We start from the raw sequence: 17,876 nt of genomic DNA on the forward strand, positions 1-17,876 counted from the left end.
TCCGGGGACAATACTGTATACATGTACATAGGACTCGGCAACAATGTTCACCAGAGCCAATGGACGCCCAATCAATTCAAGACGAACTTGGCAAACTCTAAAGTCAGATCGTTGAAACAAAAGAAGACGCACAGGTCGCCATTCATGTTGCCATTGGTTGATGATCCTGGGAACAGTTGAGTTGACGGGCTTCGCAGGGTAGCGCCAAGCTTCCATTGTGGCTATGCGAATGCGTCACTACCCATCGCCTTGAGTGATCCAGAGGATCCCAAGAATTCACAGTTGCTACAATGAGGCCGAGCCTCGGAGAATGAAATAAGGTACTATAATGGCTGAATTGGAAATTGTTCTTGTGATCGGCAGTAACACTTCCTCTAAGCACTTTCAGCGAGTTGTCTAAATTATATTGCCGTCACAAGTTCTGAGTATAGTGCTGCTATGTCAGAACTGTGTTCACTTGGGAAAACAACGATTGATCTCCTTTGGATTTTCAAGGCTTTTGAGTTTCACCTCTCTAGGCTTTAGCGTCTGACTAATTAGGCGTTCCACCGAGATGTTGGGCTAGTAAGGCAGGTAGATAGAGTCAAACAAGCCAAGTGGTCGCGAAGTGGGAAACCTCATTCTATTTATTCTCCATCTCGAAGAAGAATTGAACTTCAATCTATTATAGGAGAGAGATTTTGTCCTCGCGAGTTTCTAGAATCACTAAGTAGCCTCAATTATTAGACTAGCGAACTTTAGGAATTTTTGTGAGGTGTTTTGCGCACAGCCACAGCTTCTCTCTCGAACCTGTTGACTTGTTGAACTTGTATTCCCACATCGCGAAAAGATTAAAAATACATATCAAATTCTCGTGCCAAGGATCGCGTACGACGGACACCACTCTCATCATCTAGGTAGGAATAAAACTGTGGCTGTATGAGTTCATTCGCAGGTTAAAGGTAGCCTTACACAGCAGCGTAATTACAGGTCAAGTTGTCGGCTTTACGGTGCATCGTGCTGTGCGCTCGACAAGTAACGAAATTCCTCTGCTGGCCGAGCTAGGCTAGGTATTGCCGAGTGAAACACAAAGTAATTAGGGTGCTCCGGCATGTCAGACATGGGAAACCCCAACAAACACCGTGTTCAGTCAGTATTGTCCAACGACTGTGGCATATTTCATCCAATGAATTATCCGTTATATGAGATAGGGAAGAGGGAGGAATTTCATGCACATGGGAACAAAACCATCGAGCGTCCATGCGGAAGTCTAGCAATCTGGTCCCGGTTCATGCCCTTAAGCGGCAACATGGCCTGTTTGAAACATGAATTTTAGTATTTCGTACGACAAACAAAATCAAGGCATGCTATTGGCGTCACTTTCAGCTCCGGGCTAATCTACCAGAACGCTCGCAGCAGGGGACCAATTGAATCCGGCGGGGACCTTGGCCGAGGCACGGTAGCTGTGAAACAACTTGAAAAGTGACGACGACACTTCTGCCCTAGCAAACTTGCTGCATGCAGCAACGTTGCAAGTATTGCTTTGATTGATCTCTTGCAGTAGCTCGTAGCTAAAAGGAAAATCTGCTACGAATCTCCACACCAACCATCTCAGCATCTTTACACCTCGAGTGAAGTAATCCCAAACCATGCCAGCTGGACTCACTCGACTACTATCCCTTGTTCCCGGAGGACCCGGTTCTCAGGTCCTTCTCAGATCTTCAGACTTAGGGGCGGGAGCTTCCAGTGCAAGCACCGGTCTTGACCCATGCGTTGCTGCGACATTCTCGGCCCCGTCGTTGCTAGGAGCGGATTTCCTTTCCGTTCAGGCGTCTCCTGTTACCAATTTCAGCGGGTTAGTCCCGGCAGAGTGGAGATTCTCGCAACCTGCTGTCGAAGTACACAATGCTTCATTCTGCAATATTACGGTGTCCTACACTCACCCTGGCCACAATGACGTTGTCAATGTCGAGACCTGGCTTCCTTCCAATGGCTGGAATGGGAGACTTCAAGCTGTGGGTGGTGGCGGTTGGCGCGCTGGCCGAATGCTTCTGAGTTATACTACCATGGCCGGGGCTATCGCCGATGGATATGCCACTGTGACCACGGATTCAAGCCTCGGAGACGCGATGGGGCCTGCGTCGTGGGCTCTGGTAAGTCCTGGTAACTCGAATCTGTACGCATTGCAAGACCTTGGATCTCAGACCTTGTATGACGAGGTAAGTCGACATCTCCAGCGGCGTTGAGTTTGGCTGATATGCATCAAAGGCCATCATCGCCAAGCATCTCATTCAAAACTACTACGGAAAAGAACCTTCATACTCGTACTGGAATGGCTGCTCTCAAGGAGGTCGTCAAGGCGCGGCACTCGCCCAGCGGTACCCGTTCGCTTATGACGGTATCATTGCAGCAGCACCAGCGGTTAATTGGGCCGGGGTTCTCATCAATACTATGTGGCCCATAGTCTATATGGACGTTACTGAGCAGTATCCCCATCCATGCGAGCTGCAGCAGCTCACGGCGCTGGCCGTGTCTGCTTGTGATGGGCTTGATGGAGTTGAGGATGGACTCATCGCCGACACAAATACCTGCAAGAACATCTTCGATCCTTTTTCGTACGTCGGGTCAGAGTTCCACTGTTCATTGACCGGGAAGTCAGCCAATATCAGTTCCACGGCAGCTGCTGTTGCGAATGCGATGTGGACGGGGCCTGTAACGGCCGAGAATGAGTCAACATATCTATATGGTTTGGAGATGGGCACCGATCTCACATTTGGTGCCCAAACTAGCTGTACAGAAGATGGGAAGTGTACCAGCCTGCCAAATGCCGCTGTAACGCTGTTACTGGCCTACTTCATCGGCAAAGATCCTGAGATCAACACTACAAAAATATCTCTCAATGGCCTAGAAAGAGCATACCATTCTTTTAGGCAACAGTATGATTCATACTTAGGGACGGATGACCCAGACCTGTCATCTTTCCGTGACGCTGGAGGAAAGATGATTACATTCCACGGCTTGGTAAGTCTTCGGCTATCACCGACTATACAATTGCTCGTGTTCCCGTCAGAGTGGGCTAACCCCAGTTCAAGGCCGATCCGACTATCCCACCAAACAACACCCTGAATTATTACAAGGAAGTTCTGGCGCATCAAGACGACGCGCAAGACTTTTACAGATACTTCCCTGTCCCGGGACTTGGTCACTGTTGGGGAGGCCCTGGTGGTGGGCAGCCAATCGCTTTGTTTGACCAGCTGAGAGCCTGGGTTGAGAACGGAACAGCCCCTGAAAGCTCACCAGTGACTATCACAAAGCCCGACAATACTCACGAGAATCAGATAGTCTGCCCGTTTCCAAGGAAGGCATTCTACAATGAGACGATACTTGGCAAACCCCCAGGTTGGTCATGTGTTCTGTGAAAGACATTTTGGTCTCACCAGGGTTAGGAATATGATATATTAAATTTTAAAGATGCAGGATTAGTTGAATGTCCTATGTGACCTCAATTCTTGGTGCTCCCGATCTCCCCTTTCCTTTCTGAATCAACACATCTTCAATGTCATTATTCTCCCTTTCCTCAATTTGATAGATTAGAAGTCTTTGAGTCTGAAAGCACGCTTCATTCCCCTTCACACTCTTAGTAGGAGGGTACATCTAAGACGAGACCCAATCTCACGTTCCAATGAGAGTAATGAGCGAACCGCATACGAAGGGTGCAAAACACGGAGATCTAGGACGTGGGTGCAAAACATGCCACGTCGGAAAGAGGCGATCACATGATACGTCCCGGAATAGATGCAAAATCTGCAACCGAAAAGAGATAAAGGTAAGACATGGAATTTCAAATTCTTGCCCTCATAATAACCCAAAGATCAGTGTGATAAGGCTAAGCCTTAATGTGGGCAGTGCCCGAAAGCAGTGATAACCTGCGACTTCACTGCTTCGTCCATAACTATAAACACAGTCCCAAACCTCCACGAGATTCCCGAGAACGCTTCACATTCGACTTCTCGCAAGAGGATCAGGCCGCGTGAAATTGGGATGCGCCATCCAGAGTGCAAAGCCCTTAAGAACTCTTCGGGTCGCCCGACCGCCTCAGTTCCAGATCAGCCGGCATGACCCTCACAGTCACTCAGGAAGGTGATCAACAGGCAAAACTCGCCTCGGATCTACATTGGATGTAGACAATATATGATCTTAAGCTACAGTGCTATTTATTGGCACCCAAGGATATCACCTATTTAGACTCGCGACTCTGGCGTAAGAGGATCCCTCGTCTTACCTTCAGCCACCACTGCGTTCTGGCAGTCTCCGCATTACATTTTTCAAAAGAGAGACAGAGGCCTGTTGAATCATCCCTATAAAATCAACGGGCAGATGTTCACTACGCTGTGGACCTTCGCCAAGTCATGGCAACCATGCCTACATCAATTAAGGACTTCGCCGGGCACTCTACATCTCCACCGCGCTGGATTGTGCTTATGCATTTGCAAAGAATACTAGCTCAGGATACCTCCTAATTATTTCCGACGGAGAGTAAGTGATGTGGTTCGAATTGCTCAGGGGCGTTCGAATCGTCAATGCAACGATGGGATGGGACGCCATATTTGCCGAGGTCTCGAGTCCTGCCCCGGCCGCTGATAGACACGAAAAGTAACTTCCTAAGTACAGCCAGTTTAGAAGCCAGAACACTTGCTATAGTGGGGTCCAATTCTCGTCAAGAATGAAAGGATTGAAAGATTCAAGAACTTTGTGGCCTGGAATCTACCCAGATCGGAAATAGCGCACCACCATCTGAGGCCAGCTTGCCAGGTTGGCGGAGGTTTTCGGAGACTACACGCTGAGTGACTTGAAGGAAGCTCGAACTCGGCTGCTCAATTCAATAGTTGCAGCGCAAGCGCCGGACTTTGCCAAACAAGTTGCAAATCTCCTGCATGAAAGCGGCTGCCCGGAGCTCGGCATAAGAATCACATCATTTGCTTTGGTAATTCAGCCTTACCAACAGATTCAGCCTAGATGTGCACTATTACAATCATCCAATCATCCCATATTTCCAGTTCACCGAAATTTTCAACATTCTTCGGGTTCCGGCTGAGCCACATTGGCACTCCGCCCCCAACTCAGCTACGGCCGAACGTCGCCTTCGATTGGGCAACTGCCTTGAAATGGTGTGAACGTCAGCGTTGGTGTTAAGGGCAGATTTAGTCTCTTCAATCCTGAAAGGGCAGCAGCTCCAGTGATAGACAAGCTGATGTCTTGGCTATAAACATGCGACTTTCAGGTGAGATTGCTAGTTGGAAGCTGTCAGCGTGATGTTGGATGCCTGGGTAGTCAGTCACCTGGACTTCGTGCTGTCACGAAATTCGAACTAAATCTTATACTTATGCACTGCTGTGCTCGAGAATACTCCAAGTTTTGTCAATCTCTGCATCTATCCAGAAACTGTGCTGTTATCACACACTACGTCTTCGATCTCGAAGTGCCGTTTATTGTTTAGCTGCTAAGTCAATATCGTCGTTCAACCTATCATCATATCGTTAAAAAATTCAACTTAAATTTTTGGCTTCCTCAGAATACTTCTCAGCCGAACCCTTTGTGTGGTCTTGTCTCTTGGCCTAGCTCACTCCCTTGCTTCTTACTCAAGGTCAAGCGAGGCTCGGCACCAGCGTTTGCCGTAAACTGGCCACAATTGCAACAACACCTGAAGAACGGGCCATCTCAATTCCATCATCGTGTTTGAATTTACTGTTTATCCGGGTTATCCAATCGAAAGCGTTGTCCAAGAAAACTCACAGAGCTCGCGATCACCTATTTCCGTCGACATCAAAAGCCCGAGCCTCGCCATTTCTGTGGGAAGCGAACAGCAAAGGACCTGTGTAACAGTGAGAGCTGAGACTTGTACCCTCGACAAACAGAAAAAGGTTTCTTTCAAGATGAGCCAGGCTGCCAACTTTGAGAGAGAGGCAGGCCCAATCTTGAAGCCCATTCGAGTTGCCGTCATTGGCGCTGGTGCTTCTGGTCTGGTCACTGCCAAGTACCTCCGTCAGGCCAGACAGTACTTCGGCGTACCTGATGTTGAGGTCCGGGTCTTTGAGAGGGAAGACGGGGTGGGTGGTGTTTACAAGTATAAGGTCTACGAGGAAGCCGAGGTACGGTAGTCCATAAATCCTTCCAGCCGCCATTTGTTGTTCCTAGCGGCCGCGCTTTCCATGTTGTATGGCCTTTGAATGAAGGGGCAATGAGCTAATAAAGGACTGTAAAACCTAGATGGTATCTTCGAAATACCTTACAGCATTCTCCGACTTTCGTGTTGCCGAAGACCTGCCCGACTTTTTGCCAGTTGAAGAGTACGTGCGCTACCTCGAGGGCTTCTGCACCAAATTTGACCTGTGGGATGTCATCGAGACGAAGACTGATATTCGTCGAGTTTCTCATACTGGTGTTGGCCATCGCATCTTCTTTCACCGCCTTGGAGGTGGAAAGGCTGCGGACGGCCGGACCGGAGAAACGCTGGAGAACACCTGGGAGTGTGATGCCATCGCCGTCTGCTCCGGTCTCAATAATGTACCATCAATCCCGTCTATCGAGGGACTTGATAATGTACGGCTATTGCACTCCTCCGAAGTCAAGGAGAGGCGGCAATTTGGGTCGGATACGTCTGTGATGATCCTGGGTGCCGGAGAAACAGGGATGGACCTTGCCCATCTGGCCGTGACTTCAAAAGCCCGTGAAGTGGTACTGTGCCACAAGGATGGTTTCTTTTGCGCAAAGAAGGTGACTGTCTTACTTCTGAGACTCGGAGGAAATAACCTGTCTTGCGATGAGCTCAGCCTGACCTTGACCAGCGCTGACTTTGACTTCAGGTTGTTCCTTTACCAGTTGTCATGCAGACATGGAAGCCAGATCCTCACCAAAAGCCAGTTGACACTGCTATTGCCAGTTTTCTAGACACTGCGTATCTTCCAGAGTGTCTCCAACACTCCAGCCTGCCCTGGAACGTATACGACAAGACTTTCAAGGGCCTTCATTATCTCTCCGGAGGGACAACTGCAGGCCCAGATCAATGGGTTGGAGAGATTGAGGGCAACCGCAATAATGTTGATTCACGTAAGGCTCCCTGTCGATGATTAAAAATGGCTCGGTCAGTAGCTGACTTGGAAAGTGTTTCTGGTCAAGTCAGATCGTGCCTTACCATATCTCAACGAAGGACACCGAGCTCGGGATCTATTCTCTCGTATCAGAGCTTATGTGATGAATATTGAGTTGAAACCAACAGGAGGCAAAAAGATACTGACGGCACCTTGGCCATCAGCCTTCCGAGAAGATGGGACGGTCGTTTTCCCACACAGCAAGAAGCGTGAGCACCTCCAGGCACTGTCTCATGTCAACAAGCCCAACGTGGTCGTTGCTGCAACGGGATACGTGCGTCGGTTCGAGTTCCTAGACGACGACTACCCTCAACCTCATGAGCTTGATGTCCGCGGTATCTGGAGGCGTTGTGATGTGACTGCGGGCTTCATCGGCTTTGTGCGCCCCGGCATCGGTAGGATCCCGTTAGATTGTTCGGTATGAAAGTGTGCTGTGCTTACACACTCTCCGCAGGTGCTATTCCGCCTCTTGCCGAGTTACAAGCCCAACTATGGGTTCTTAGCCTCCTCCGCCACAAATACCCTCAGCAGATGACCATGCACGACTCGTATTCCAGCCAAAGAGCATCCACTGACGCTGTTGCTCACTACGAGGTCGACTATGCCCTCAAGGCTCGAGGCGGCCATGATGTTTTCAAGAGTAAGCACGGGGTTGAGCAGGAGTCTTATGCGTATCAGCTTGCCCTCGACATAGGTAGCGCGCCGACCTTGTCTTTCATGTGGCGTCAGGGTTTCAAAGCGCTATTCACGTGGGTAATGGGACCCAATTTCAACACCAAATTTCGGCTAGTTGGTCCATGGAGATGGAAGTCGGGCGCTCTTCCCATCTTGCGCGGCGAGCTGTTCGATGTTGTCAAGCAAACGGGTGGCGGTGTCTGTAAGTTGAGTTCTCGAGCTGCGTGATGTGATATGAAGTTGGTTGCTAATTCTTCACTTCAGTCTTCACGACCTACACCCTCCTTCCTCTCTTACTGTTTGGCTCTCTCACCCTCCTTCTCCATGCAACGGCAGGCATCTTACGATTGATTGGAATGAAGAGCAAGGCCGACAGAGTGCTCGGCTCAGGCAACATTCCCCGTCGTGAGGGGGATGACTTCTAAGGACGGAGAGAGAAGCACTCGTTCGTCGGGGCGGATATTTGGTGGACTTGGAGGCCTGTAATTCTGAGGTTTTCTTTGACATTTACAACCATTTGGGTGGAATGGATGAATGATGGAAAAGCTGTTGCAACCATATCACAGGATGTCTTGAGAAAAGACATTAATACGAGATTGCCTCAGTTTCATCGTAAGGTAGGGTGAAGTAGGTAGCTCATGAGGGTGAAAGTGAGTCACGTTGGATCTAGGTAGATGAGGAGCTTAGGGATGGTAGGAGCGAGCTTCGCTCCGGTGTTCCAGCGGCTGGTTGGCCTCCAACTGCCCCGCGCGGGGTACCCGGACGGCCTGTCGTTCTCAGTTAGGTCAAGTATTTTAGGGACCGACTGTAAGCCGTTGATTGGCCACGCCCGAAATTTTCGATAACGATAAGGCCAATTGTCGCTTCGCCCAAAAACATTTTTTCTTGCGACAGCTTCATCTGGACGAGTCCTTTGCCCGGCAAAGCCTACCTAGTCGCAATCATGCACCACCTCGTCCAATCGCACCAATGGGTGTCTCTGAAGCTTCTTTCGGAAGATACAAAGGTGCTCCAAGTTGTACCCAACACGTAGGTTCATCAAGACGAGGCCTGCCTCCCATTGACCATGGCTAACTCTTTCGGCGTAAAGGACGATTTCCCTGGGTAAACTCGGCTCGTTCCCTAGCAACCTCGTTCTTGAGCGACCCTACCACATCACGTACGAGATTCAAGATAGACGCGATGGCGAGAACTTCAACAGACTGCGAGTTGTTCCTACCAGCGAGATCCACGCCGACGCCCTGGCCGACTTGAACGCCCAAAACGCCGAGGAGGAGGGCACCACTCTCGAGAATGTCATTGCTGCCCCCGATGGCGCCGAATTCGAACTAGTGGACCAGGAGAGTGGCAATGTAGTTGCGCACTCACGGCGCGAAATCATCGACGACGCCGCTCGTCAGACGCTGACTACCGAGGAGATTGAGCAGCTGAAGCAGGGCAATACAGACGCCGGCAAAGACATTATTGCGAAGCTGCTCTTGTCGCATACCGCCATCGACCAGAAGACGGCCTTTTCTCTCGCCAAGTACAAGTTGCTAAAGACCAAGAAGTATATTCGACGCTTCATGATACAACCGCTCGACCCCTTGACGCTGGGCAAATGGCTGTTGGAAGAGAAGGATGCCGGAAAGGTGCTTGAGATGAGGGAAGAGATGATGGGACTCCTGAACTCCTGGGCTAACGTTCACTTTGGCGGCGTCTCTCCCACAGACAAGCCCGAGACTGTGACGATCGATGGGTCTGGCATGTTGGACAAGTCCGAGATTGGCGGTCGCTGGCTCGTTGTGGAGGACACCGGAGGTCTTGTTACCGCTGCTATGGCCGAGAGAATGGGCATATTGTACCCCAAGGATCCCGAAGACGCCGAAGAAGCGGAGGCCATGGATTTTGTCAAGGAAGAAGCGAATGGAGCAAAGTCAGCAGAGAGCAACGCCACCACCCTGGACGATGCCGCGACAATACAGACACAGGAGACAAGCACGGGGGCTGCAGCGCAAGACTCGACATTGAACCTCGAGGAGACCACAACTGATGCGACAATGACAAACGACGGTGAGACGACAAAGCCGCAACAGCCTCGACGAAGGCATCCGCCCCGTCGTGACGACTTCGAAGCCATGTTCGCCCCGACCAACACCCTGACACTCATCCACCCCAACAGCCAGCCGAACCTCGCCCTCCTCAAATACTACAACTTTGACAGCACGAATCCAAACCAGCCTTACCCCCTCCATCCGCTCGCCACCAATCTGCTACCCATTTCCTGGTTGCAACTCTTGGAGCCCGAGGAAGACGTCACATACTCAACACCGCCCCCCGAGGTCTCTGACGAAGAGCTGCATTCGTGGAAGGCTAATCGCCGCGGCAACTACCATCGGAAGCGAAGACGCTGGGCGCGAACGCGCTACATTGTCGACTCGACGCGCGCTGGTGGGTTTTCCGGGCTCGTCATCGCCAGCACGATGGACACCGTATCCATCCTGCGCCACACCTTGCCGCTCCTGGCTGGTGGAGCGCCGATTGCCGTTTACTCGCAAAGCATCGAGCCGTTGACTGAACTCGCCGATTGCTTCAGTATTGCACGCCGTGCAGGTTGGTCGTCAAATCCTCCGCCCGAGGCAGCCGGCAAGTCTGTCCAGGACTTGGAACGGTGGGAGGGGTCGGACGACTTCCCCATCAACCCGACTCTGCTCCTGGGTGCCAACGTACAGACAAGCCGCGCGAAACGCTGGCAAGTTTTGCCCGGCCGCACGCATCCCATGATGATGGGGCGGGGCGGGGCAGATGGCTATGTTTTCACGGGCTGGAAGGCAGTGCCGGCGGAGGGTAAGGTCGAGGCCAGAGGCAAGTTTAAGAGGAGAAAGGTAGAAGCGTGAACGAATCGAGCAAGTACAAGACACCGACATAGCAGGGGATGGTCGAGAGGAAGTACAGAAGAGACGGGGAAAAGTCGGGCATCAGAAGGTTTGCATATAGATACCCTAGCATCCTCCCATCCAAGCTTATCGAGCTGTAATTGGAGTAATTGGCATCATCATATTGGCCTAGTCGCTCTAAACATTTTCCCAACTGTTCTTTTTGTCTCTGGCGATTTTGCTTAGACGACCCGCATCACAACGCCTTGCCCATGAACTTTCTCTTGGTGAAGCTCAGCCACCACTTGCTCGGCTTTCCATCGCCGCCTTCCTCATAGACTCGTGCCAGTAACCGGGCTGCTAATTCTTGGCGGACTTGAGACATGTACTGTCGGAGCTGTTCGGCGTCTTGTCTGTCGCGAGGGGGTTCGTACATCTACATTATTGTTCAATAACTGGAGCTCGGACTGAAACTTGTAAAGCTGTCGTACCTGATTCAAAGGCCACGCCGGGTCGCCAGGGATGGCAAAGTTGGTGTCGAGGGCCACGTTCATAACATCTTTGGAGGCATCACGGACGCCGGCGTTGGGCTTGATTTTGGTCAGGCAGTCGCTGACGAACCAGATGCCGTACACCAGCAGGCGGTCGGCGGGTCCCTGAAGCTCAAAGTTGCGGAAAAAGGTGTTGGCGCGGAAGAGGGCGAGGACCTCGTCGAGGATGTCGTAGCTTTCGCTGTCTGGGTCGGGAGACTCGTTGGCGGGGAGAGGCGGGTTGGGGAAGGGAAGGGTGTAGGCCGGGCCGCGGGTCTTTGTGCGCAGCGGCAGGAGTGGGAAGTTTCCTATTGTGCGAGGGACATTCGGATCGGCATTGAACATGGAGTTGTAGGCCTGGTAGAGGGCATCGTCAGCTCGTTCTGGGCGGGTTGCGGGGGAGTTTGGATTGGGCTGCAGCAGAGCCTCCAGGGCAGCTCAGGTAGTAAGCTGCGGCAAGAGGCTTGTATGGACATACCGGCATCTTGAAGTAGGTCCCTAACCAAGGGATTGGTTTCGTAGAATGTGAAGCTGTTGTTGATGAGGATTGGTCGCAAATGGAGGTGGGAGACATTCAACTGCTCTCCGGATGGGAGAGCAAGCGGCCGATGGTGGGGCGCGACACTTAGCTGATGGTCACCCAGCACACTGCCATGGTCCAATGTGAGGCTGGAGCCGGTGCTTGAGCCTCAGGTTCAAAGGTGGGGGTAAAATGAGTGTGGCGCAGCAGCTGCCTGGAAGTTGGAGTCACGAGAAGGTAAGTCACGCGTGTCGCTTGGCAAGATTGATGACTAAGGCATTTCAAGCACAACGAAGCGCAGCCACAAAATCGATGACATGGTCCATGCCCGATACGTACTGTTGGAGGGGGCTGGTGCCTGGCTCCTTATCACATGACTTCGCACTCCCCGCGTGTCACAGTTTCCTCGCTGGCAAGCGAGCCAAGGTCCCTCCCCGGCCAGTGGCACGTCGCGCGTTTCCCGCCTTTGAAAGACTGAAAGAGGTTTTCAAGTCGAAAATGTGCGCGCATTATAGTCCTTTCTCCCTCTGTCGTTTCCACCTTTTTTTTCCTATACAAAGTTTTTGAACCGAGAGTTACAGATTGGCGGTGGACAAGGAAGGAAAAGTCGGAGTCGCGAGTGGGCATTCTAAGGTAACTTGAAGGTAGAGCAGGCACGGCACCATCGCGACGGGGACGGGAACCTGGAAGTTGGAACACACTGACAAAATGGACAACCGTGACGGGGTCGACAAGTCTGCACCTGCCCAGTTTTTGCCGCCACACCCATCTTGTTGACCGCACACGCACACGCACGTTACCTCATTCGCACACACTCACACACACACAAGCGAAAAGTGACAGCGCAACGGCCAGGAACACCGACGACAAAGTTGGAATACCTTGGGTATTTGACTCGCGCAGCCCGTGTTTCATTCCCTGCCAGCTTTTCCTCTCTCCCACCCTTCACCCTTCCCCCGGCTGCTCTCCCTTCTCTCTGAGGAATCTGTATTCACCACCACCACCAAGTAGTCCATTTTCCCTTTCCTCTTTCCTGCACCAACATCCACCATCCCGACGTCCCGGCCGCATTTTTTCTTTTTCCTTCGCCTCGTGCGCAGACGACGACGCCTAAGCCTGAAACCCTTGAAAGCGCCGTCGATCTCAACAGATTCCTGACGTATCGGTACCCAGTCATAGGGCACCGCTTCTCTGACAGTAAGGTACAGAGGTGTTGCGGGTACATCAAAACTGCATACGGATATTCTCCGATCTCTCTGCGGATCCTGATCCTCTTTTCTCTCACTCAAGAGTCAACAGTGCGCTGCGCACCCAGTTGCGCCGACTGCTACCCGGCTCACCGAGTCCGTTATCCACAGTCCATCATCCACCACCATCCCACCCACGGGCCACACCCCCCATAGTAATATCTCTCCCGTCGCGTCGGCATCCCCAAGGCTCCAAGCTCAAGAATCGACGCTGGGCCCACGGCGCAACGCAAAAGTCCCCCCCCTCCCCCGGGAAAAATCACTTACTACAAGAACGGAAGGGAGAGCGCCACAACCCAATGCTCATTTTAGAGTAAGACCCCAATCCCTATTCCTTTGTTGTCACCACCTCGTTGTTCATATTCCATCCCCTGCTACCCAATACACTGCATCTTCATTCCTCTCTACCTGAACCCAAGACCATGTTGACAAAACCGCAGATCAATATTCAATAACACCAGTTTCGTACGGCAACTGCGCAATCTCCTCGACTCCTCCTCCTCCACCGCCGATATGCATCTCCCCAGCAGCGCACCAACGGCATCGTCAATGTCCTCGCCCGAGCCCATTCACGCGACACCCCCAACTTCGAGTCCCATTCAAGCCATGCCATACCCCGCGAAGCGTAAAAGAAGACATCATGTCTTTCGTCCCGACGAGGGCTCCCTCTACGACAAGATGTGGGATCATGCTGGACTCTCCCTCTTCGTACGTCCCATTTGCTGGACCGAGCTGCACGTTCAACTCCTCGACGCCAAGTTCATCGAGCTCCCTCCATGCGACACACCAGTCCCTCCTTCGTCACCGCGCGGCGCCCCTGTCTCCCCATCGAGATGTCACATGAAGCCTTCTGTCGCGGCTTCGACACTTAGTAGAGAACTTACCGCCATGCTCGCGCCGGGCTCGACGAGAACTTTTTACACAAACTCGATCCGCACCATAATGTCCACTCTCTACCCCAGCAAGCTGTCACGTACGCGAACACAGCTCGATCTGCACCTCTATTTTGGTGGCCTAGTGTATCGCGATGCATGCCGCGTTCAGGTGGCTTGGGATGAGATGCCCTCTCGCAGCGGCTCCATCGCCTCGTTTGAATCTGCTTCGACGCGCCCAGCCGAATCATTTGGCGTTTTGCCAACGACCTCCAACGGTGGTGCAAGTGCCAGCGCAGGCAACATGAGCAGCGAACAACGTTACTCTCAGCCGGTCCTGGCGTACGTCGGCAAGATGCAAATCGCGGCGACACGAAAGAACATGTACCGCGTTATTCAAGGACCCAATAGATCGTACAACGGGCCGGTCGAGCGTTTGCAGCAATTACGCTCCAAAATGTTCGTCCCCAGCAACCCGACGCACGACCCTTTGCTTGTGGGCATCATGTTGGCTATGGCGCAAAGGAGATTCCATGGCGAGCCACAGCCGTCAGCAAACAAGTGGATGCCTTCACGGCCGATGCCTACTGGGCTTGGGGAGCCAGAGTTCCACGATGTTACGGTGCAACTCCTCACAAACGATAACGAGACATCCGAGTTCATCGTCTATAAGGGCACGGTCACAGAAGATCTGCTTCGCAAGTTCCACGAGCCAACCAAGAACCCCCGTGCGGGGGCCGAAAGGACGCTTGCTGAAAAGATCGGAGAGGTTGCGGCCTTGGGCGGCATGCGCATCGAGTACACGAGAGTGCCTGTTTGGCCGATTCTCGGACTCAAGGAGAGACTGGGCAAGGCGCTCGGCAAGGACACCGTGGGAGAATTTGACGAGGACAACATTGAGACATGGGAGGAGGAAGCGGAGCGAAATCCCGACAAGCTCAAGCGACGAAGAGATCGCGAGGCCCTCGTCGAAGTGTTTAACGGCAGTTTCGAGGAAGAGGCTTCAGCCGACGGTATGCCTCTCAGTGGGAAACGAAGATGTTTAGTTGACGAGGAAAGCGGGCAGGTGGGCATGGTCGTCTGATGGAAGTCCACTGCCCTTGATCATTGCATAACGAAGCCACACGAGGCGTTTTTGAGAGAAGCATTCATCGCACTTCTCCGGGGTCGGTGCGGACGCGGCCACGGCATGGGAACATGGATTTCGCTCTTTTTATCGAGTAACTGGAGTTGTGGGATATCAGCGGTGAGAGTCATGACCGGTTCTTGGGATGGATAGACGAGAAGCATTTTGAACCCGGCGACCGGCGACGGTCAGGACCATGATGGCGTTTGCTTTTTGCTAGGAGAGTCTGAGTAAGAAGAGGGAAAGGGACAAGTTTGCGGTTTATTCGAATATTTGCATGGGCCATTTCGCATGAAGAAGGATGACTTACTTTAGATTCCCCGACACAGCCGAAGAGTCCAGTCGACTCATCTGGTGTCCGCGGTCAGCGCTTTGCAATAAAACCAGTTTTCGAAGACACTGACCTCCTCTGCCTGGTGATCGCAGTGTGATGCAAAGGAGTCAACATAGCCGCGGTACTCCAAAATGAGGTACGTTATTAAAGCAGCAATACTACACAAGACCCCTACTTACACAAGATCACTCGTGATTCTTTTTTGTAATCCAATCACAAGCGCGCTTTGCCAGGCCTGTCACCGCGTCGTTCATTCTGTTCTCGCGCAGGATGTAGCGATACCTTAGTAGCGTCGTTACTGTCTCACTCGGTACCAGAGTCTGGTGGTCTCTGCCTGATCAGAACCTCGGAATGTGTGTCATCGCCAACCTCCTCTCGGCCGCCGACACGCAGCGGACGCTGCCGAGCGCCAAGCCAAAATCTTCCTTTTCCTCCTGTCACTGCAGACTAGTCCCACCACACCTTTTGCATCCGCCCTGGACTATTGGATCCTTGACACCTTCACGTGCTCGAAATCCAGAGACAGTCGTGACAAGACAGTTCTTCGTTCACGCTTGAACTGAAAATATTATGTCAAGGCCGAATCAATAAACGGGAGCGCCGTTTGATGCGAGCGGTCTCCGAGACCAAGTCTTGCACTCTCCAGATGAGTAAAAACTGGGCGAAGAGGATTTCTCCCTTCTCTTCCTCGGCCGAGATGATTCCCCCCTGAGATTGATCGCCTTAACTAATAAGCATCGCTCGCGACACGGTTGATTTTTTCGACTTATATTCTTGGCGTTATTCTCGCCCTTATCTTTTCTCTCCTGAACACCTAGAACACCATGAAGGCTTTTCTGAAATCAGCTTCAGCTATCTTTCTCATTCTGGCGCATCAGTCAGCGGGCAATCCTGGGCATCATGACCACCAACCTCGTGCTGCTCCGGCCACAGTAAATGCCCCGGCCGGAACTCTCGTTGGACGATCTTTCGGCTCCGTTGACTCTTTCTCCGGCATCCCTTATGCAGAACCGCCCACTGGTCAGCTTCGCTTGAGACCTCCTCAAAGACTAGCGACCTCTCTGGGCAACTTTGACGCCACAGGAACCGCGGCGGCATGTCCCCAGTTCCTCTTGTCAACCGACAGCCGGAACATTCTTCTTGATGTTGTTGGCTCACTCCTTACGCTCCCGATATTCCAACCCATCACCGGCCAAGAAGATTGCTTGACGGTCACAGTCCAGCGTCCTTCCGGCACATCGTCCAATGCGAAACTCCCAGTCTTGTTTTGGATTTTTGGCGGTGGCTTCGAGTTCGGGTCAACGTCCTCATACAACGGGGCAAGCTTTGTGCGCGATGGGGCAGACATGGGCCGTCCCTTCATCTTTGTTGGTGTCAACTATCGATTGGGAGGTTTCGGGTTCTTGTCTGGTCGCGATATCCTGGAGGATGGCTCAGCCAACTTGGGACTATTGGACCAACGCCAGGCTTTGGAATGGGTTGCCGATAATATTGCTGCCTTTGGAGGTGATCCCGATAAAGTGACAATTTGGGGAGAATCCGCTGGCGCAATATCCGTTTTCGACCAGATGGCACTTTATGACGGCAACAATACTTACAAAGGTAGACCTCTATTTCGAGGGGCTATCATGAACTCTGGCAGTGTTATCCCAGCTGATCCAGTCGACTGCCCAAAGGGCCAAGCCGTCTTTGATGCGGTCGTAAAGGCAGCTGGTTGCCAAGGATCAGCCAGTGCCTTGGATTGCCTCCGCAGCGTAAGTTACGAAACCTACCTGCGAGCATCAACGGCGGTGCCCGGCATCCTCTCATACGAAGCTCTTGCCCTGTCTTACGTTCCTAGACCCGACGGTACGGCACTCGTAGATAGCCCTGATATTCTGGCAAGAGACGGACGATATGCAGCAGTGCCCATGATTATCGGCAACCAAGAGGACGAGGGGACGTTATTTGCACTTTTCCAGCCTCTGGTCTTGACAGCGTCTCACCTGGTCAACTACCTTTCGGAGCTATACTTTCACAATGCCTCAATGGCCCAGTTGACCACCCTCGTCGACGCATACGATCCTCTCATATCTGCAGGGAGTCCCTTTCGGACAGGGATCTTCAACGAGATCTATCCTGGCTTCAAACGCAGAGCCGCCATTCTTGGTGACCTTGTGTTCACTTTGGCGCGCCGCTCGTTCTTATCTGTAGCCAAGGCAAATCACCCGGATGTCCCAGCCTGGTCATATTTGAACAGTTATAATTACGGTACTCCAGTCATTGGTACATTCCACGCTTCAGATATCCTGCAAGTCTTTCTCGGAGTCTTTCCCACTTTTGCACGGCAGAGTACTCGGACTTACTACCTTAATTTCCTCCACAACCTAGATCCCAATGTCGGATTGAGTGGTTTCGCGCAATGGCCGGAATGGGGTCAGGACCAGCAGCTACTCTGGTTTCTCAATGATCGAACAGATTACCTCAAAGATGACTTCCGGAATGAAAGCTATAGATTCATCTACGACAATATGCAATCACTGAATTTCCGGGACAATTCGGATGTACTGCCGCGTTGGTCTCTTTGACGTCTCGGGCACTCCCAAGCAGT

At 52.1% G+C, this 17,876-nt stretch overlaps 6 protein-coding genes across 6 annotated transcripts; 5 read left to right on the top strand and 1 right to left on the bottom strand.

Annotated features, from left to right (window-relative positions):
* Positions 1 to 1,628: 1,628 nt before the first annotated feature.
* On the top strand, positions 1,629 to 4,098 carry CORC01_04711 (tannase and feruloyl esterase; the record flags this gene model as incomplete). Its single annotated transcript, XM_022616358.1, has 4 exons — positions 1,629 to 2,132; positions 2,248 to 3,000; positions 3,072 to 3,378; positions 3,944 to 4,098. The coding sequence occupies 4 exons, from the start codon at positions 1,629 to 1,631 to the stop codon at positions 4,096 to 4,098; spliced, it is 1,719 nt and encodes a 572-aa protein (XP_022477209.1).
* Positions 4,099 to 5,912: 1,814 nt separating this feature from the next.
* Positions 5,913 to 8,227, top strand: CORC01_04712 (dimethylaniline monooxygenase; the record flags this gene model as incomplete). The annotated part of the gene is made up of 6 exons (XM_022616359.1): positions 5,913 to 6,128; positions 6,247 to 6,753; positions 6,843 to 7,086; positions 7,142 to 7,522; positions 7,582 to 8,004; positions 8,067 to 8,227. 6 exons carry the CDS (start codon positions 5,913 to 5,915, stop codon positions 8,225 to 8,227), a joined length of 1,932 nt encoding a protein of 643 aa, XP_022477210.1.
* Positions 8,228 to 8,745: 518 nt separating this feature from the next.
* CORC01_04713 (Gcd10p family protein) lies at positions 8,746 to 10,678 on the top strand (the record flags this gene model as incomplete). Its single annotated transcript, XM_022616360.1, has 2 exons — positions 8,746 to 8,831; positions 8,893 to 10,678. 2 exons carry the CDS (start codon positions 8,746 to 8,748, stop codon positions 10,676 to 10,678), a joined length of 1,872 nt encoding a protein of 623 aa, XP_022477211.1.
* A 235-nt stretch (positions 10,679 to 10,913) lies between these two features.
* On the bottom strand, positions 10,914 to 11,671 carry CORC01_04714 (ARP2/3 complex ARPC3 subunit; the record flags this gene model as incomplete). The annotated part of the gene is made up of 3 exons (XM_022616361.1): positions 10,914 to 11,093; positions 11,149 to 11,544; positions 11,666 to 11,671. 3 exons carry the CDS (start codon positions 11,669 to 11,671, stop codon positions 10,914 to 10,916), a joined length of 582 nt encoding a protein of 193 aa, XP_022477212.1.
* A 1,796-nt stretch (positions 11,672 to 13,467) lies between these two features.
* Positions 13,468 to 14,910, top strand: CORC01_04715 (uncharacterized protein; the record flags this gene model as incomplete). The annotated part of the gene is made up of 1 exon (XM_022616362.1): positions 13,468 to 14,910. The coding sequence occupies one exon, from the start codon at positions 13,468 to 13,470 to the stop codon at positions 14,908 to 14,910; it is 1,443 nt and encodes a 480-aa protein (XP_022477213.1).
* A 1,200-nt stretch (positions 14,911 to 16,110) lies between these two features.
* On the top strand, positions 16,111 to 17,853 carry CORC01_04716 (lipase; the record flags this gene model as incomplete). Its single annotated transcript, XM_022616363.1, has 1 exon — positions 16,111 to 17,853. One exon carries the CDS (start codon positions 16,111 to 16,113, stop codon positions 17,851 to 17,853), a length of 1,743 nt encoding a protein of 580 aa, XP_022477214.1.
* Between the last annotated feature and the right edge of the window lie 23 nt (positions 17,854 to 17,876).

The sequence above is a fragment of the Colletotrichum orchidophilum genome (genome assembly GCF_001831195.1).
Source record: "Colletotrichum orchidophilum strain IMI 309357 chromosome Unknown Scaffold_31.1, whole genome shotgun sequence".
NCBI classification, from domain to species: Eukaryota; Fungi; Ascomycota; class Sordariomycetes; order Glomerellales; family Glomerellaceae; genus Colletotrichum; species Colletotrichum orchidophilum.